The sequence below is a fragment of the Schistocerca cancellata genome, chromosome 5, assembly GCF_023864275.1.
Source record: "Schistocerca cancellata isolate TAMUIC-IGC-003103 chromosome 5, iqSchCanc2.1, whole genome shotgun sequence".
Lineage (NCBI taxonomy): Eukaryota > Metazoa > Arthropoda > Insecta > Orthoptera > Acrididae > Schistocerca > Schistocerca cancellata.
In genome coordinates this window covers 480,190,722-480,207,357 of record NC_064630.1, presented here as the reverse complement: position 1 = coordinate 480,207,357, position 16,636 = coordinate 480,190,722, and the positions used below count along the sequence as shown (strand labels likewise).

The window sequence follows — 16,636 nt, the reverse complement described above, 5'->3', positions numbered from 1 at the left end:
CTTCACACCAAAGCCGGTTACTTAATCAAACAGAGCAAATGGGTATTTTGGGACTGCTTTGTCTGCTCTGTAGGTACTTATGTCCCTTCATCATGGGTGATGGCTTGGCTCCACACCATTCAAAGTTGTCAGTTGCAGTCTACCATTTAGGGCCTTGTCCTTCCAAGTTCCCTTTGTACAGATCGATCAGCTCTCGAGTAACACCTCACATCACATTTTGCAACAGCATCAGCCTCCTATCCAGCTGCCTTCCTTCTCTGGAATCAGTGGGCTGAAGCTTCCCACTTACATTTTACCCCTTGTCAGATGGAATCCTTCAATGAACGTTTTACTGAATGGGAGCTTCTTCTGGCCCAGTTCCTGTCCCACAGGCATTCAGAATACTGGTTGACATTGTTATCAGCTCTCCAGGGACCCAGGAGAATGGTGTTCCACAGGACTCTGTATTAAGTGTCATTATTCTAAATTCTATTAATGATCTTGTGGCCTCTGGCAGACTGTTGGCCACCTGTGTTCTGTGTATGGATGGTTTCCGTATCTGGACTAGCTCCCATTCAGTGGCCTCTGTGAATGACAGCTCCAGGGTGCCATCTGGCGCACTTCCACTTGGACATTTCTCACAGTTTTCGATTCTTTCCCTTTAAGTCGAGGTGGTGCATTTCTGTCGCTTTACTACCATCCATCCTGATCTGGAGCTCTACCTTGATCCCCGACACCTGACTATGGTCCCCCAGTTCCGTTTCTTGTGTCCTCTTTTTGACAACAAACTTACTTGGTTGCCCCATATCCATCATCCACAGTTTGGCTGTTTTCATAAAAGTGTTCTTTGCTTTCTTATCCACACCTCTTGAGGCATGGATAGTTTGACACTTCTCCACCTTTAATGGGCATTAGTTCTGTCCCATCTAGACAATGCTTGTCAAATTTATGGATAAGCTGCACCTTCCACACAGCTCCTCTTTGACCCAGTTCACCATCATGATATTAGTTTAATCACTTGTGCGTTTTGCACTAGCTATGTCGATAGTTCTGGTTGACACTGGGATCCCTCTCCTTTCGTTTCAGCGGTCCCAACTCCTGGTTTCCTATGCCACCACTATCGACTCTTCCGCTGCTCACTCTACCTATTCTATACTTTTTGTAGCTTCGGTCCATTGCCCACCTGCTGTCCACCCTCGGGTGGGTTTACCGGTTGGGTTCTGTCTCGCTTCTCCCTGCTGTAAGTTCCATTGCCCCTCTTTGTCTCCAGCAGGAGTGGCCGAGCGGTTCTAGGCACTACAGTCTGGAACCGCGCGACCGCTACGGTCGCAGGTTCGAATCCTGCCTTGGGCATGGATGTGTGTGATGTCCTTAGGTTAGTTAGGTTTAAGTAGTTCTAAGTTCTAGGGGACTGATGACCTGAGAAGTTAAGTCCCATAGTGCTCAGAGCCATTTTTGAACCCTCTTTGTCCTTTTTCCCATGTTTTCTCCTGCAAACCTCCCGTCCCCCCTCTTTAGTTCCCTGACCACAGATTCGGATGGATCTCTTCTGGGGCCCAAAACCCTCCATTGTTCCAATGGTGTTCCATTGTTCGTTGCAAACACTCTTATAAGAGTTTCAGGGTGCCATTGCTTTTTACACTAATGGCTCTATATCCTCCAATGTGGGATATGTCTTCACATTTTCTGTTGGTGCGGAACACCATCTCTTGCGTGCCATGTGTGGGGCGTTTACTGCTGAACTGATGGCCATCTATCGGTCCCTCTGTTTTATTAAACAGTATTCACTCACCCAAGTTTGTTATGTACGGAATCAATGAGTGGCCTTTAGACTTTCGCTTAGTGTTTTTCCCGCCATCCCTCAGTTTCTGCCATCCACAACCTTCTCACTGATCTTGGTGATGCTGCTTGTTTGGTTGATCTCCTTTGTGTTCCTGACCAAGTAGGTGTCCAGGGTAATGAACTTGCTGATGATCGGGCTGGGGGGGGCCACCACCTACCCCTGTTCTCCATGACCCCTCTGTGGGTGGATTTACAGCTTTACACAAAATCCCTCTTTGCTCAGTTGTGGGCTGACTCTTGAGCACTACCCTCCTGTCTAATGAACTCGCACTATAGAGGAGGCTCCCACCATTAGTTATTCTTCACTCTGGTTCTCCTTGCGAGAATCTACCATCCTCTGCCTTCTTCCTATTGACTGTACTAGGTTGACCCATGGTTTTTTACTCCGCTATGAACTCCCTACCCCTTAGTAGTTGCTGAGCTTCGTTCACAGTGATCCATATTTTGTTGGAGTGCATCAGCCTTTTGGCCCTTCACACTAAATATACCCTCCCCCCTTCCTTGTCTTGGGTGATAGTGGACGATCCCACATGGTAATGTTTGTCCTTGGTTTTCTTCACGAAAGTGGTTTGCACTCTCAGTTATGTCCTTGAATATTCCTCTGGCGTTTGAGTCTCTTAGCGTAGGCGACGGTTATGAGGGCCTTGTCCTTACCTTCACACCAGCCAGTTTCTCCCCGCCTTTTCCCTGAATTTTGTCTGATTTGTTGTAATGTTTTGTTTCCCTTTTCTTGTGCCTTCTTCCCCTGGTGTTGTCCTGTTGTCCCCATTGTATCGTGATGATGTTGCGGTGTGGGTGTTGGGACAGTTTGGTTGTAGTGCTGGTGCATCACTGTGCATAGCATTTCTATGGCACGCTCTAATCGCTTCCATCCTCCCCCTCCTATTCTCTCCTCCTCTTACAGCCTCGGTGCCCCTTTCCCTCTTTCTTTGCTCGTTATCTGTTCCTCTTCACTGGACTGTTCTGTTTGTGTGGTTCCTCCCTTGATTTCTGCCATTCTAGATCATGGAACTGATGACCTCGCTGTTTGATATCCTCTTCCAAATCCACCAACCAACCTAGATGAAAGAGACAGGGGATCGACGCAGCTCCTACTAATATGGATTAGACGTATGTGGACTATTTCTCGTCTTCGCCTAATGTATGTCTCAGCCCCTGAGCCATTCTGAGCGTAACCTTGGTCGCCTGCGCCACGAGACAGTAAGCAAACTAATCCATGAGGCTACGCTCAGAGTAAAGGATGTGCTGTGAAAATGTCTGATTTCGTTTTCTCATTCGTAATGAGTTTTAAGGAATATAAGGGCACTTAAACCATTAGACAAATTGTTTCTTCCAGGTATATTCTTTCTCCTTACATATATGACGTTAAACATAAACTGTGCACACTTCAGCGTGCTCTTTTGTTTCCTTCGTTGTAGTCAGTTTTAAGAGGAAAGGGAAATGTATTTATGGTTCATCTTCTTATGACTGTAATGCTACTGTTCTATGGAATGTGAAATCTTCCGCAACCGTACAGTCCTACGAGCTCACAGATTGAAATTATGAGAAATATTGCCATTGTAACTACTATCCTCACAGACCCAGCAGCTGGAGAGGTCTCTCTTGTACCCCTTATATTAGCCCGCCGGGCTAACCGCGTAGTCTAACGCGCTGCTTCCCGAGCGGGAAGGCGCGCCGGTCCCCGGCACGAATACTTCCAGCGGATTAGTGTAGAGGTCCGGTGTGCCGGCCAGTCTGTGGATGGTTTTTAAGGCAGTTCCCCTTATTCCGCCTCAGTTACACTATGTCGGTGATTGCTGCACAAACACTCTGTCCATGTACGCGTACACCATAATTACTCTACCACGCTAATATTGGTGGTTACATTCGTCTGGTATGAGACGTCCACTGGGGGCCGAACTGCACAATAACACTGGGTTCGGTGTGGGGCGGCGGTGGTGCGGGTAAACTGCTGTGCCCTGTTGTGGGGTTGTGAACCACTGAGGGCTACAGTGGGACAAAGCCTCTCCATCGTTTCTAGGTCCCCTGTTTAATACACAATATACACCCCTTATATTAATGATCTCAACAAATTTACCCATTAACTTTAAGTGATTTCATTTCCTAATCGAGGTTTCGTTTGCAGTAACAATAAACAAGGCTGATGGTCAGAAGAAGGGAGGCCAAGAGGAGATGGCCAAAGAGGGGGAGGGAAAGAAAATGGACAGGAAGAGGGGAGAAGGGGAATGAGAAGATGGACAGAGAAGGACTGTGGATGACATGGTGAAATCTAGGGGGCGACGGAAACCTACAGTGAGAGGGAGGGGGGGGGGAGGAGGAGGAGATGGACAGAAAGTGGGAGGAAGAAGAGGTGATGGTAAAGAGTAGGGGAGAAGGAGATGAACAGAGAGGGAGAGAGATAAAGATGGAGATCAGAAGGTACATATGAGGGGAAGTCAAACAGTAAAGGGAGTTTTGAAATTTCTTGCCGTAGGGCTCCGTAACACAGCTAGTATCCAGCGCTGAAGTATTGTCGTCTGCAACAATTTTATACAACGTGTCACTCTTATCCCCGCAGCAGACCGTGAAACGTGGCAACTCCATCGTCCATCTGCACCAAGGAGGAAATAAGGGCAATGATTCGCTTTTTGTTTGCGGAAGGTGTTAAACCTGTGGAAATTATTAATCGGATGCAAGCGCAATATGGTGACAGTTGTTTATAACTCTGCAAGATCTATAGATGGATAGAGCGCTTCAGACCGAAAAGAACTTCTCTATGTGACGAGGAGAGATCGGGCAGGCCATCGATCTCAACAACTGAGGACAATTTGGAAGTAGTTGAGGTATGATGATGAAAATCAGACGAATCACAGTGGACGAAATCGCCAATACTTTATTTATAAGCCATGGTTCAGCGTGTTCCACCCTACATGACAGGCTAAATTTTTGAAAAGTGTGTGCAAGGTGGGTACAGAAAGAATTGTCACCGCAGCATAATACGCAAAGGGTAGACGTCTCTCATAAACAGTTGGCCCGTTATCATCGCGAGGGAGATGGATTCTTACAGCAAATTGTTACTGTATACGAAACGTAGTTGCGTTATCAAGAACTGGAAAGTAAGGCTGCGAGCATGGTTGGAAACACCCGTCATCACCAGAAATTAAGAAATTTAGACGTCAACTATCAGCTGGTAAGATTATGCTAACACTATTTTGGGACATGGAATGTGTGGTAGCCGCTCATTTCACCTCAAGGGGCGGAACTGTGAACAGTAAGAACTGTTGTGATGTGTTGCGAACTAAACTCAAACCTGCAGTCAGACCCAAATGTCGCGGAAAACTGCGAAAGTCTGTCATCTTGCAGCAACATAACGCTCGGCCATATTTTACCAAACATGCTGCCGAAGCAATAAAATTGGGATTCGAAACGCTGACACAACCGCCACTAAGTCCAACCCTTGCTTCAAGCTTTTTCCGTCTGTTTGAACCATTGAAGGAAGCACTCAGGGTAAGAAGATTCGCAGCTGATGCAGAAGTCACTGATGGGAAGCAAAATTTGTTATCAGTGCAAAAAAAAATTTTTCCAATGGAACAAAAAATTTTTGAAACTTTGGGCAAATTGCGTTGAAGTGCACGGAGCTTAAGTAGGAAAATAATTTACATTACTGGCCATTAAAATTGCTACACCTAGAAGAAATGCAGATGATAAACGGGTATTCATTGGACAAATATATTATACTAGAACTGACATGTGATTCCATTTTCATGCAATTTGGGTGCATAGATCCTGAGAAATCAGTACCCAGAACAACCACCTCTGGCCGTAATAACGCCCTTGATACGCCTGGGCATTGAGTCAAACAGAGCTTGGATGGCGTGTACAGGTACAGCTGCCCATGCAGCTTCAACACGATACCACAGTTCATCAAGAGTACTGACTGGCTTATTGTGACGAGCCAGTTGCTCGGCCACCATCGACCAGGCGTTTTCAATTAGTGAGAGATCTGGAGAACGTGCTGGCCAGGGCAGCAGTCGAACATTTTCTGTATACAGAAAGGCATGTACAGGACATGCAACATGCGGTCGTGCATTATCCTGCTGAAATATAGGGTTTCACAGGGATCGAATTAAGGATAGAGAAATGGGTCGTAACACATCTGAAATGTAACGTCCACTGTTCATAGTGTCCGCCGCTTGTGGTCTCGCGGTAGCGTTCTCGCTTCCCGAGCACGGGGTCCCGGGTTCGATTCCCGGCGGGGTCAGGGATTTTCACCTGCCTCGAGATGACTGGGTATTTGTGTTGTCCTCATCATTTCATCATCATCCAGGAATGTGGCGAAATTGGACTGCGCAAAGGATGGGAAATTGTACGGGCGCTGATAACCGCGCTGTTGAGCGCCCCACAAACCAAACATCATCATCATCACTGTTCATAGTGCCGTCAATGCGAACAAGAGGTGACCGAGAGGTGTAACCAATGGCAACCATGCCATCACGTTAGGTGATACGCCAGTATGGCGATGACGAATACACGCTTCCACTATGCGTTCACCGCGATGTCGCCAAACACGGATGCGACCATCACGATGGTGTAAACAGAACCTGGATTCATCCGAAAAAATGTCGTTTTGCCATTCGTGCACCCAGGTTCGTCGTTGAGTACACCATCGCAGGCGGTCCTGTCTGTGATGCAGCGTCAAGCGTAACCGCAGCCATGCTCTCCGAGCTGATAGTCCATGCTGCTGCAAACGTCCTCGAACTGTTCGTGCAGATGGTTGTTGTCTTGCAAACGACCCCATCTGTTGACTGAGGGATCGAGACGTGGCTGCACGAACCGTTACAGCAATGCGGATAAGATGCCTGTTATCTCGACTGCTAGTGATACGAGGCCGTTGGGATCCAGCACGGCGTTCCGTATTACCCTCCTGAACCTACCGATTGCATATTCTGCTAACAGTCATTGGATCTCTATCAAGGCGAGCAGCAATGTTGCGATACGATAAACCGCAATCGCGATAGGCTACAATCCGACCTTTATCAAAGTCGGAAACGTGATGGTACGCATCCCTCCTCCTTACACGAGGCATCACAGCAACGTGTTACCAGGCAACGCTGGTCATCTGCTGTTTGTGTATGAGAAATCTGTTGGAAACTTTCCTCATGTCAGCATGCTGTAGGTGTCGCCACTGGCGCCAACCTTGTGTGAAAGCTCTGAAAAGCTAATCATTTGCATATCACAGCATCTTCTTCCTGTCGGTTAAATTTCGCGTCTGTAGCACGTCATCTTCGTAGTGTAGCAATTTTAGTGGCCAGTAGTGTATGTTTCAGTTTTCTATCATTAGAATAAATACTCCTTTTCTCAAAAGTCCCTTCACTTTTTGACTTCCCGAAGGATAATTCCCATACATACACTCCTGGAAATGGAAAAAAGAACACATTGACACCGGTGTGTCAGACCCACCATACTTGCTGCGGACACTGCGAGAGGGCTGTACAAGCAATGATCACACGCACGGCACAGCGGACACACCAGGAACCGCGGTGTTGGCCGTCGAATGGCGCTAGCTGCGCAGCATTTGTGCACCGCCGCTGTCAGTGTCAGCCAGTTTGCCGTGGCATACGGAGCTCCATCGCAGTCTTTAACACTGGTAGCATGCCGCGACAGCGTGGACGTGAACCGTATGTGCAGTTGACGGACTTTGAGCGAGGGCGTATAGTGGGCATGCGGGAGGCCGGGTGGACGTACCGCCGAATTGCTCAACACGTGGGGCGTGAGGTCTCCACAGTACATCGATGTTGTCGCCAGTGGTCGGCGGAAGGTGCACGTGCCCGTCGACCTGGGACCGGACCGCAGCGACGCACGGATGCACGCCAAGACCGTAGGTCCTACGCAGTGCCGTAGGGGACCGCACCGCCACTTCCCAGCAAATTAGGGACACTGTTGCTCCTGGGGTATCGGCGAGGACCATTCGCAACCGTCTCCATGAAGCTGGGCTACGGTCCCGCGCACCGTTAGGCCGTCTTCCGCTCACGCCCCAACATCGTGCAGCCCGCCTCCAGTGGTGTCGCGACAGGCGTGAATGGAGGGACGAATGGAGACGTGTCGTCTTCAGCGATGAGAGTCGCTTCTGCCTTGGTGCCAATGATGGTCGTATGCGTGTTTGGCGCCGTGCAGGTGAGCGCCACAATCAGGACTGCATACGACCGAGGCACACAGGGCCAACACCCGGCATCATGATGCGGGTAGCGATCTCCTACACTGGCCGTACACCACTGGTGATCGTCGAGGGGACACTGAATAGTGCACGGTACATCCAAACCGTCATCGAACCCATCGTTCTACCATTCCTAGACCGGCAAGGGAACTTGCTGTTCCAACAGGACAATGCACGTCCGCATGTATCCCGTGCCACCCAACGTGCTCTAGAAGGTGTAAGTCAACTACCCTGGCCAGCAAGATCTCCGGATCCGTCCCCCATTGAGCATGTTTGGGACTGGATGAAGCGTCGTCTCACGCGGTCTGCACGTCCAGCACGAACGCTGGTCCAACTGAGGCGCCAGGTGGAAACGGCATGGCAAGCCGTTCCACAGGACTACATCCAGCATCTCTACGATCGTCTCCATGGGAGAATAGCAGCCTGCATTGCTGCGAAAGGTGGATATACACTGTACTAGTGCCGACATTGTGCATGCTCTGTTGCCTGTGTCTATGTGCCTGTGGTTCTGTCAGTGTGATCATGTGATGTATCTGACCCCAGGAATGTGTCAATAAAGTTTCCCCTTCCTGGGACAATGAATTCACGGTGTTCTTATTTCAATTTCCAGGAGTGTATTTAGCAATTGCGAAACGTTGCCGGGTTTGCAGGTAAATAAATAAAAGTAAAAAAGGACGAAATGTTTTGGGAAGATGAAACAGGAAGACTAAAGCTAACTAGTGATTGTGGTTGCTCTTTAAGGGGTCAAACGAATTAATAATAGCTGCAATATGTACATTAGAAATTTTCATGTAAGTCACAAAGTGCTGTATGAAATCAGTTGTAGCAAGTGTACTGTATTGACGAGACTGATAAAACATAACAAGTACTACAGACAAATGTCAACCCGCTGAAATTCTGGTCAATTCAAAACAGATTTCTTGTATTACGAAGGCTGGTTGAGCCTCGACGTCCACTGCAGTCAGCTGCAACCGTCACGTGTTGCAGGGTGTGCGCCTGGCGGCCTGGTCCCTGCTGGTGATGGCTTGCGGCTGGCGGGCACAGGCGGCGTGCCAGGGTGTGGCGGCTCGCGAAGGTGACGTCACTGTGCACTGCGACGGCGTCGCGCCTGACTGGGCCAACCTGACGACGGCCACCAGCGGCGTCGAGGTGCGCGGCCTGCAGCTGCCGCAGCTGGGCCCGGACTTCCTGGCCGGACACGTCCTGCCGCAGCTGACGCACTTGTACCTGCCCCATAACCAGGTATAACAGGAGTTGTGGTGGGAGTGCGGGGAGAGGAGGAAGCAAGCATTGGCTGGCGAGGGGAGAGGAGCCGTTGGGGAGGGGACAAGCCACGCCTACCAGTTGCAGTGCTGGCACTACAAATTGCGCTTCATGCTTACACGAAAGCAGACGAAAGGTTTGGAAGTAAAACTCGCTTTAAATGTTGTTCGTAAACGAAATTGAAATCGGTATGTACATTAAAATCTATATATACAAAAATGAATGTACGTATATTTGTCTACTATGCGCTCCCCCATGCAGTGACACCAACGACACTCTCTTCGCGTAAGTCACCCTTCCTCTGCCAACATTTATTAAACGATAAGTTATTATCGATCCACGATTCATCGAGATAAAATATTTCTTGCCTCCTTCCCTGAAGTTCTTCATGTCAACAATGAAACGAGATTGCCAGAGCACAATGTCTGGACGTTCTAACAACACATTCCTCTTGTTTTCCACCTTACGCCATATGAATCCCATAGACAAAAGTACTTTTCTCAGCAAGACAATACTCCACTTCCAGCCTATTTTGTCGTGCCAAACTGGAAGCAGTGTTCGCAGGCTCGGCACAATCTTCCGCACTGAATGCAATTCCGCTATCGTGTCGCGATTGACACGCTGGTTGAAATCATCGATCATTACTTCGAATTCTCCACTTCTTTTCCTAAGTTAAAAGAGAGAGAAAGATTTATAAGAAAATGCCTTATGCACTGCATGCATTTTTTTGAATACTGTAACATGAATGTGTTTCGAAATAATGCAGTACCCAGTGGTGTTTTCATACAAAGCAATACAGTAGCAAGGAAAAATGACATATAAGGTAATTCGGACGAAGTACGGGGCTCCTTCAAAGTGATGGCGAACAAAATATCTGAAATGGAGACTCACCTTTTCTTGCCAGGCGTTTGTGGTGATACGCCAGGATGATTCTTGGAAAACTGTTTGAATCTTCCAGTGCTACGCATGCTTTGTCCTGTGTGTGTAGCAGCACTCACTGAAGATTTGTAAATGGGGTGATGCAATTTTTTCTGCTCCCTTTCCCTTTCGCAGCATTCAATCACACGCAATATAATTTTACGAGCATCGCTACGTAATACTGGTTTCCTTCTAACCGTAGGCCTACCGGTAGGGGTTGTTGGCGACACCTGAGATGGGCCAACAACTGCCTCTTCACTCATTTTGATAATGTTTAGCACAACTGCACAATAAAAACACGCAGAACAGTACAGCGCAAAACAATAACGAAGCAGACGACAATGGCTTCCTTGTGCAACAAAGTCAGCTACGTAAAGTTGGCAGCAGTCGAAACTGCATGCCTACCGAAGCCTCCCGACGTTTTCCGATTTCTACCGATTCAGGACTAGGGAGAGGTCTGCCATCTAATAGTTCACACACTGTACATCCTCATCGAAGCTGACGCTGTATACTGAAGTGACAAAACTCATGTAATACCTCCCAATACCTTGTCAGACCTCCTCTTGCCCGGCGAAGTGCAGCAGCTCGACATGGCATGGACTTAACAAATCACTGGAAGTCCTTGTAGAAATACTGAGCAATTCTGCTTCTACAGGGTGTCCGAAAAGTCTTTCCCTGATTACATAAATTGTTAACTCAGGCTAGAAGTAAGATACAAATATGAAACTGGTGTCTAATCGTTTACAAACTATCAAAGTTTTTCCCTGATTACATAAATTGATAACTCAGGCTAGAACTAAGATACAAATATGAAACTGGTGTCTAATTGTTTACAAGCTATCAAAGTTTTTTTTTTTTTCACACATCTGTAAACTTCCACATGAACACCCTTCGTAGCAAGCAGCACATCTAGGCGATATTAAATTTCCGTCCACACATTAGCCAACATCACTTGAGGGATCGATTCAACGACTGTGGTTATCCGTTGCCGCAAGGTTTCAAGATCTGGTACACGTGTTCGGTAGACCTCGTCCTTGACATAACCCCATAAAAAGAAGTCTACTTGGGTTATGTCAGGAGAGCGTGGAGACCAAACTGCTGGCCCATCACGACCAATCCATCGCCCAGGAAAGGTCATATCGAGATAGGCACGGACGTCCAAACCCCAATGAGGCGGTTCACCGTCTTGCTGAAACAAGACATAGGGGTGATACTGAAGCAGCTGAGGAACAGCATACAGTTGCAACACGTCCAGATACACTGCAGATGTGATGGTAGCGTCAGCGAAGAAGAATGGCCCGATAATTCGATCGTGCAACAGCGCGCACCAAACATTCACCTTTGGACTGCCTCTGGTGCACTCCATGACATCGCCAGGGGGTTGTGAACCCCAAATGCGCACATTATGGCGATTCACTACTGCACAGACAAAAAAGGTCGCTTCGTTGGAAAAGGCAATTTGTCTGAGATAACCACATCGTCCTCAATACGTGATAGCATTTCGACCGCAAAGTCATATCGTCGTGTTCTGTCATTGGGCAACAAGGGCTGAACGATTTGCACTTTGTGTGCACGAAACAATAAACGTTTGTGTAAAATGTCATGGAGAGAGCTTTTTGGCATCTGTAATTCACGTGAGGCCTTTCTTCGGACTTCACAGAAAATACTGCCTTACAGCTTCCACCCTGTCTGCAGAGGTCCTTGGTCGACCAGACCTCGGAAGGTCAGCAACCGATCCTGTGTTCTTGAACCTCTCATACCAGACTTTAATGCTCTTGACATCAGGTGGATTCCTTCCAAATGTTGTCTGGAAGTGTCTCTGCACTGTGGTTGGTGATCGTGTCTCATGGTACCACGGGACACTCTGTGCCTTCTCCTGATTGGTTAACATGGCTTCTTGGGCACTGCACTTCAACCAATACTTACGTACTGCGAACCTAAACCAGAAAAAAAACTTTGATAGTTGTAAACAATTCGACACAAGTTTCATATTTGTATCTTACTTCTAGCCTGAGTTATCAATTTATGTAATCAGGGAAAGACTTTTCGGACACCCTGTACATCCGTCCACAACTGCGAAAGTGTTGCAGGTGCAGGATTTCCTGCACGAACTGGCCTCTCGATTATGTTCCATAAATGTTCGATAGTATTCATGTTGGACGCTCTGCGTGGCCAAATCATTCACTCGAATTGTCCAGAATGTCGTTCAGACCAATCGCAAACAACTATGATCTGGTAACATGGCTCATCGTCATCCACAAAAATTTCATCTTTGTTTGGGAACATAAAATCCTTGAAAGGCTGGAAATGGTAACAAAGCAGCCGAACATAACCATTTCCTGTCAGTGATCGGTTCACTTGGACGAGAGGACAGATCCGTTCCACGTAAACGCAGTGCCTCATTATGGAGCCACCATCAGCTTGCACAGTGCAGTGTTAGTTGGGTCCGTGACTTCGTGGGAACTGCTCCACGCTCGAACCCTACCATCAGCTCTTAACAACTGAAATCGGGACTCACCTAAGCAGGCCACGGTTTTCCAGTCGTCTAGGGTCCTACCGATATGGTCACGAGCCCAGTAGAGGGCCTGCAGACGACGTCGTGCTGTTAGCAAAGGCGTTCGCGTTGGTCTTCTGCTGCCATAGTCCATTTATGTCTAATTTTGCCCACAATATCCTAACGGATACGTTCGTCGTATCTCCCACATTGATTTATGCAGTTGTTTCAAGCAGTGTTGCTAGTCTGTTAGCACTGACAACTCTACGCATAGGCTGCTGCTCTCGGTCGTTAAGTGAAAGCCATCGGATCGGTCACCGTGTTGTCCGTGCTGAGAGGTAATGCCAGGAATCTGCTATTGTCGGCACACTCCTGACACTGTGGTTCTTGGAATGTTTTATTCCCCAACGATTCCCGTACTGAAATGTCCCACGTGTCTAGCTTCAACTACGATTCCGCATTCAGAGTCTGTTAATTCCTGTTGTGCGGCCATAATCCGATAATAGGAAACCTTTTCACATAAATCACCTGAGTACAAATCGTAGATCCGCAGGTGCACTGCCCTTTTATACCTTGTGTGTACGAAAATACTGCCATCTGTACATGTTCATATCACTGCCCCACGACTTTTGTCACCTCAGTTTAAATGTAATTCGTAAGAAGGACACATTTCAATACATGTGTTCTCTGCAGGTCAAAAACTTAGCTTGTCTGCCCACTGGGGAAAACCACCAACACGTTCCAGTTGCATTAATGTGACCACCGCCCATATTCGACGCCAACGTGCACAGACAGCAGGTGGCAGCACTAGCAGTGATGGGCATACACTACTGGCCATTAAAATTGCTACACCAAGAAGAAATGCAGATAATAAACGGGTATTCATTGGATAAATATATTATACTAGAACTAACATGTGATTCCATTTCCACGCAATTTGGGTGCATAGATCCTGAGAAATCAGTACCCAGAACAACCACCTCTGGCCGTAATAACGCCCTTGATACGCCTGGGCATTGAGTCAAACAGAGCTTGGATGGCGTGTACAGGTACAGCTGCCCACACAGCTTCAACACGATACCACAGTTCATCAAGAGTAGTGACAGGCGTATTTTGACGAGACAGTTGCTCGGCCACCATTGACCAGACGTTTACAATTGTGAGAGATCTGGAGAATGTGCTGGACTGGGCAGCACTCGAACATTTTCTATATCCAGAAAGGCCCGTACAGGACCTGCGACATGCGGTCGTGCATTATCCTGCTGAAATGTAGGGTTTCGCAGGGATCGAATGAAGGGTAGAGTTACGGGTCGTAACACATCCGAAATGTAACGTCCACTGTCCAAAGTGCCGTCAATGTGAACAAGAGGTGACCGAGACGTGTAACCAATGGCACCCCATACCATCAGGCCGCGTGATACGCCAGTATGGCGATGACGAATACACGCTTCCAATGTGCGTTCGCCGCGATGTCGCCAAACACGGATGCGACCATCATGATGCTGTAAACAGAACCTGGATTCATCTGAAAAAATGACGTTTTGCCATTCGTGCACCCAGGTTTGTCATTGAGTACACCATCGCAGGCGCTCCTGTCTGTGATGCAGCGACAAGGGTAACCACAGCCATTGCCTCCGAGCAGATAGTCCGTGCTGCTGCAAACGTCGTCGAACTGTTCGTTTAGATGGTTGTTGTCTTGCAAACGTCTCCATCTGTTGACTCAGGGATCGATACGTGGCTGCACAATCCATTACAGCCATGCGGATAAGATGCCTGTCATCTCGACTGTTAGTGATACGAGGCCGTTGGGATCCAGTACGGCGTTCCGTATTACCCTCCTGAACCCACCGATTACATAATCTGCTAACAGTCATTGGATCTCGACCAACACGAGTAGCAATTTCGCGATACGATAAACCAGAATCGCGATAGGCTACAATCCGACCGGAAACGTGATGGTACGCATTTCTCCTCCTTAGACGAGGCATCACAGCAACGTGTTACCAGGCAACGCCGGTCAACTGCTGCTTGTGTATGAGAAATCCGTTGGAAACTTTCCTCATATCAGCACGTTGTAGGTGTCGCCACCGGCGCCAACCTTGTGTGAATGCTCTGAAAAGCTAATCATTTGCATATCACAGCATCTTCTTCCTGTCGGTTAAATTTCGCGTCTGTAGCACGTCATCTTCGTGGTGTAGCAATTTTAATGGCCAGTAGTGTATAATTTGCATCGGCGGTTCGCGGAAAACACTGCAGTCGTTGTCGTAATGCAGAAACTGAGCGATAAATCTGACGCCCAAAAGGGCATGATCACTTGCTTTCGGGCCAAGGGTGGAAGCATTCCCGAAGTGGCTAAGTTTGTAAAGTGTTCGCGTGCCGCGTGGATGAAGTATACCGTACATGGTGCTATTCAAAACCGAACCCGATGCGCCGGCCGCAGTGGCCAAGCGGTTCTAGGCGCTTAAGTCCGGAACTGCTACGGTCGCAGGTTCGAATCCTGCCTCGGGCATGAATGTGTGTGCTGTCCTTAGGTTAGTTTGGTTTAAGTAGTTCTAAGTTCTAGGGGACTGATGACCTCAGATGTTAAGTCCCATAGTGCTCAGAGCCATTTGAACCGAAAACCGAGGCAACTGTGGTGCATCACAGGCCATAGATGTCAGGGGTGAACGAAGCCTGCGGAGATCTGCATGGGTGAACGGAAGCAACTATTGAACAACTGACCGCCCAGATGAACCAACAGTGTCTCCTCACCTACCGTTCAGCGAACGTTGCTGAGACTGTACTATGCAGCAGGTGCCTGGTTCATGCACCAATGCTGACTGCTGTCCGTCGGCTACGGAGGATGTACTTTACACGCCAGTACGTCTACTGAGTGGCGACAAGTGGCCTTCTGAGATGAATCATCTTCTATGCTCCATCGGGTAGATGGCCATGGACTTGAACGGCGTGAAACGTCTGAAAGCAAATACCTTTCAACAGTCTTGGGAAGGGTCCAGGCAAGAAGGCACTCCACAGTTGATCTCGACATTCTGGAAGGCAGAACGGATCAACACAAGTATGCATCTATCCTTCGGGACCATCTCCACCGCAGCATGAAGTTTCTATTGCCTCAATACAGTGTCATGTACCAGCAGGACGATGCAATGTGTCATACAACTCGCATTGTGGGTGTGTGGTTCGAAGGGCACCAGGATGAGTTTACCGTACTCTCCTGGCCATCAAACCTTACCCCAATCAGAGTCTGTGGGACCAGTCGATCAGTCTGTTCGCGCCGTGTATCCTCACCCGAGAAACCTAGTGCAGCTAGCCACGGAATCGGCATGGCTCCATAGTCCAATCCGTACCTTCCACAACCTCATTGACTCTGTTCCTGAACGTCTCGCGCTGCGAAACATGGTTATTCAGGCATCTGACAGGTGGTCACATTAGTGTGACTGGACACTGTATATTCATAAGAGTCATCGGGTGCATTTCCTCTTGCGTTTCAGCAGCTATTTGCAATTTGTTTTTGCAGTGGGTTGCTGGAATCAGCCCAAACGAATATTGCTCATCACGTCTTTCATGTGACGCCAAGTGCTGACGGAAAGCGTGGGTTTGTTTAACATTGCGAACAAAACGATTTTTAAAGCGTGATTTTACGTTCCCCTTCGATAGACATTTATCTAATGCGACAGCAAAACACGAAGACAAACCAGTACTCCTGTAGCGACTGCACTGCCCTGGCCGCGCTGATTGCTAAGACCGTGGAACAGCGCTGCTCAGTTGCTGCTGGAGTACTGGCTATTAGGAGGGACACTCTGTAGATATACACATATTAAAAAAGATTTGCATCATGCCGGTTCCCAGATCTCCTGAAGGTAGACGTTGACTGTGGATATGTCCCTTTGACTGTTCAGAGGTGTCACTAAACCCGCCCAAAGACGTAAACAACCATGCATGAGCATCGC

At 48.1% G+C, this 16,636-nt stretch overlaps 1 protein-coding gene across 1 annotated transcript in view; it reads left to right on the top strand.

Annotated features, from left to right (window-relative positions):
- Positions 1 to 16,636, top strand: part of LOC126187487 (chondroadherin-like protein) — a 92,873-nt gene that overhangs the window by 16,423 nt on the left and 59,814 nt on the right. Inside the window, exon 2 of the mRNA XM_049928594.1 lies at positions 9,002 to 9,256. Within this exon, the coding sequence (XP_049784551.1) occupies positions 9,002 to 9,256 (255 nt within the window). The remainder of the gene's footprint in view (positions 1 to 9,001; positions 9,257 to 16,636) is intronic.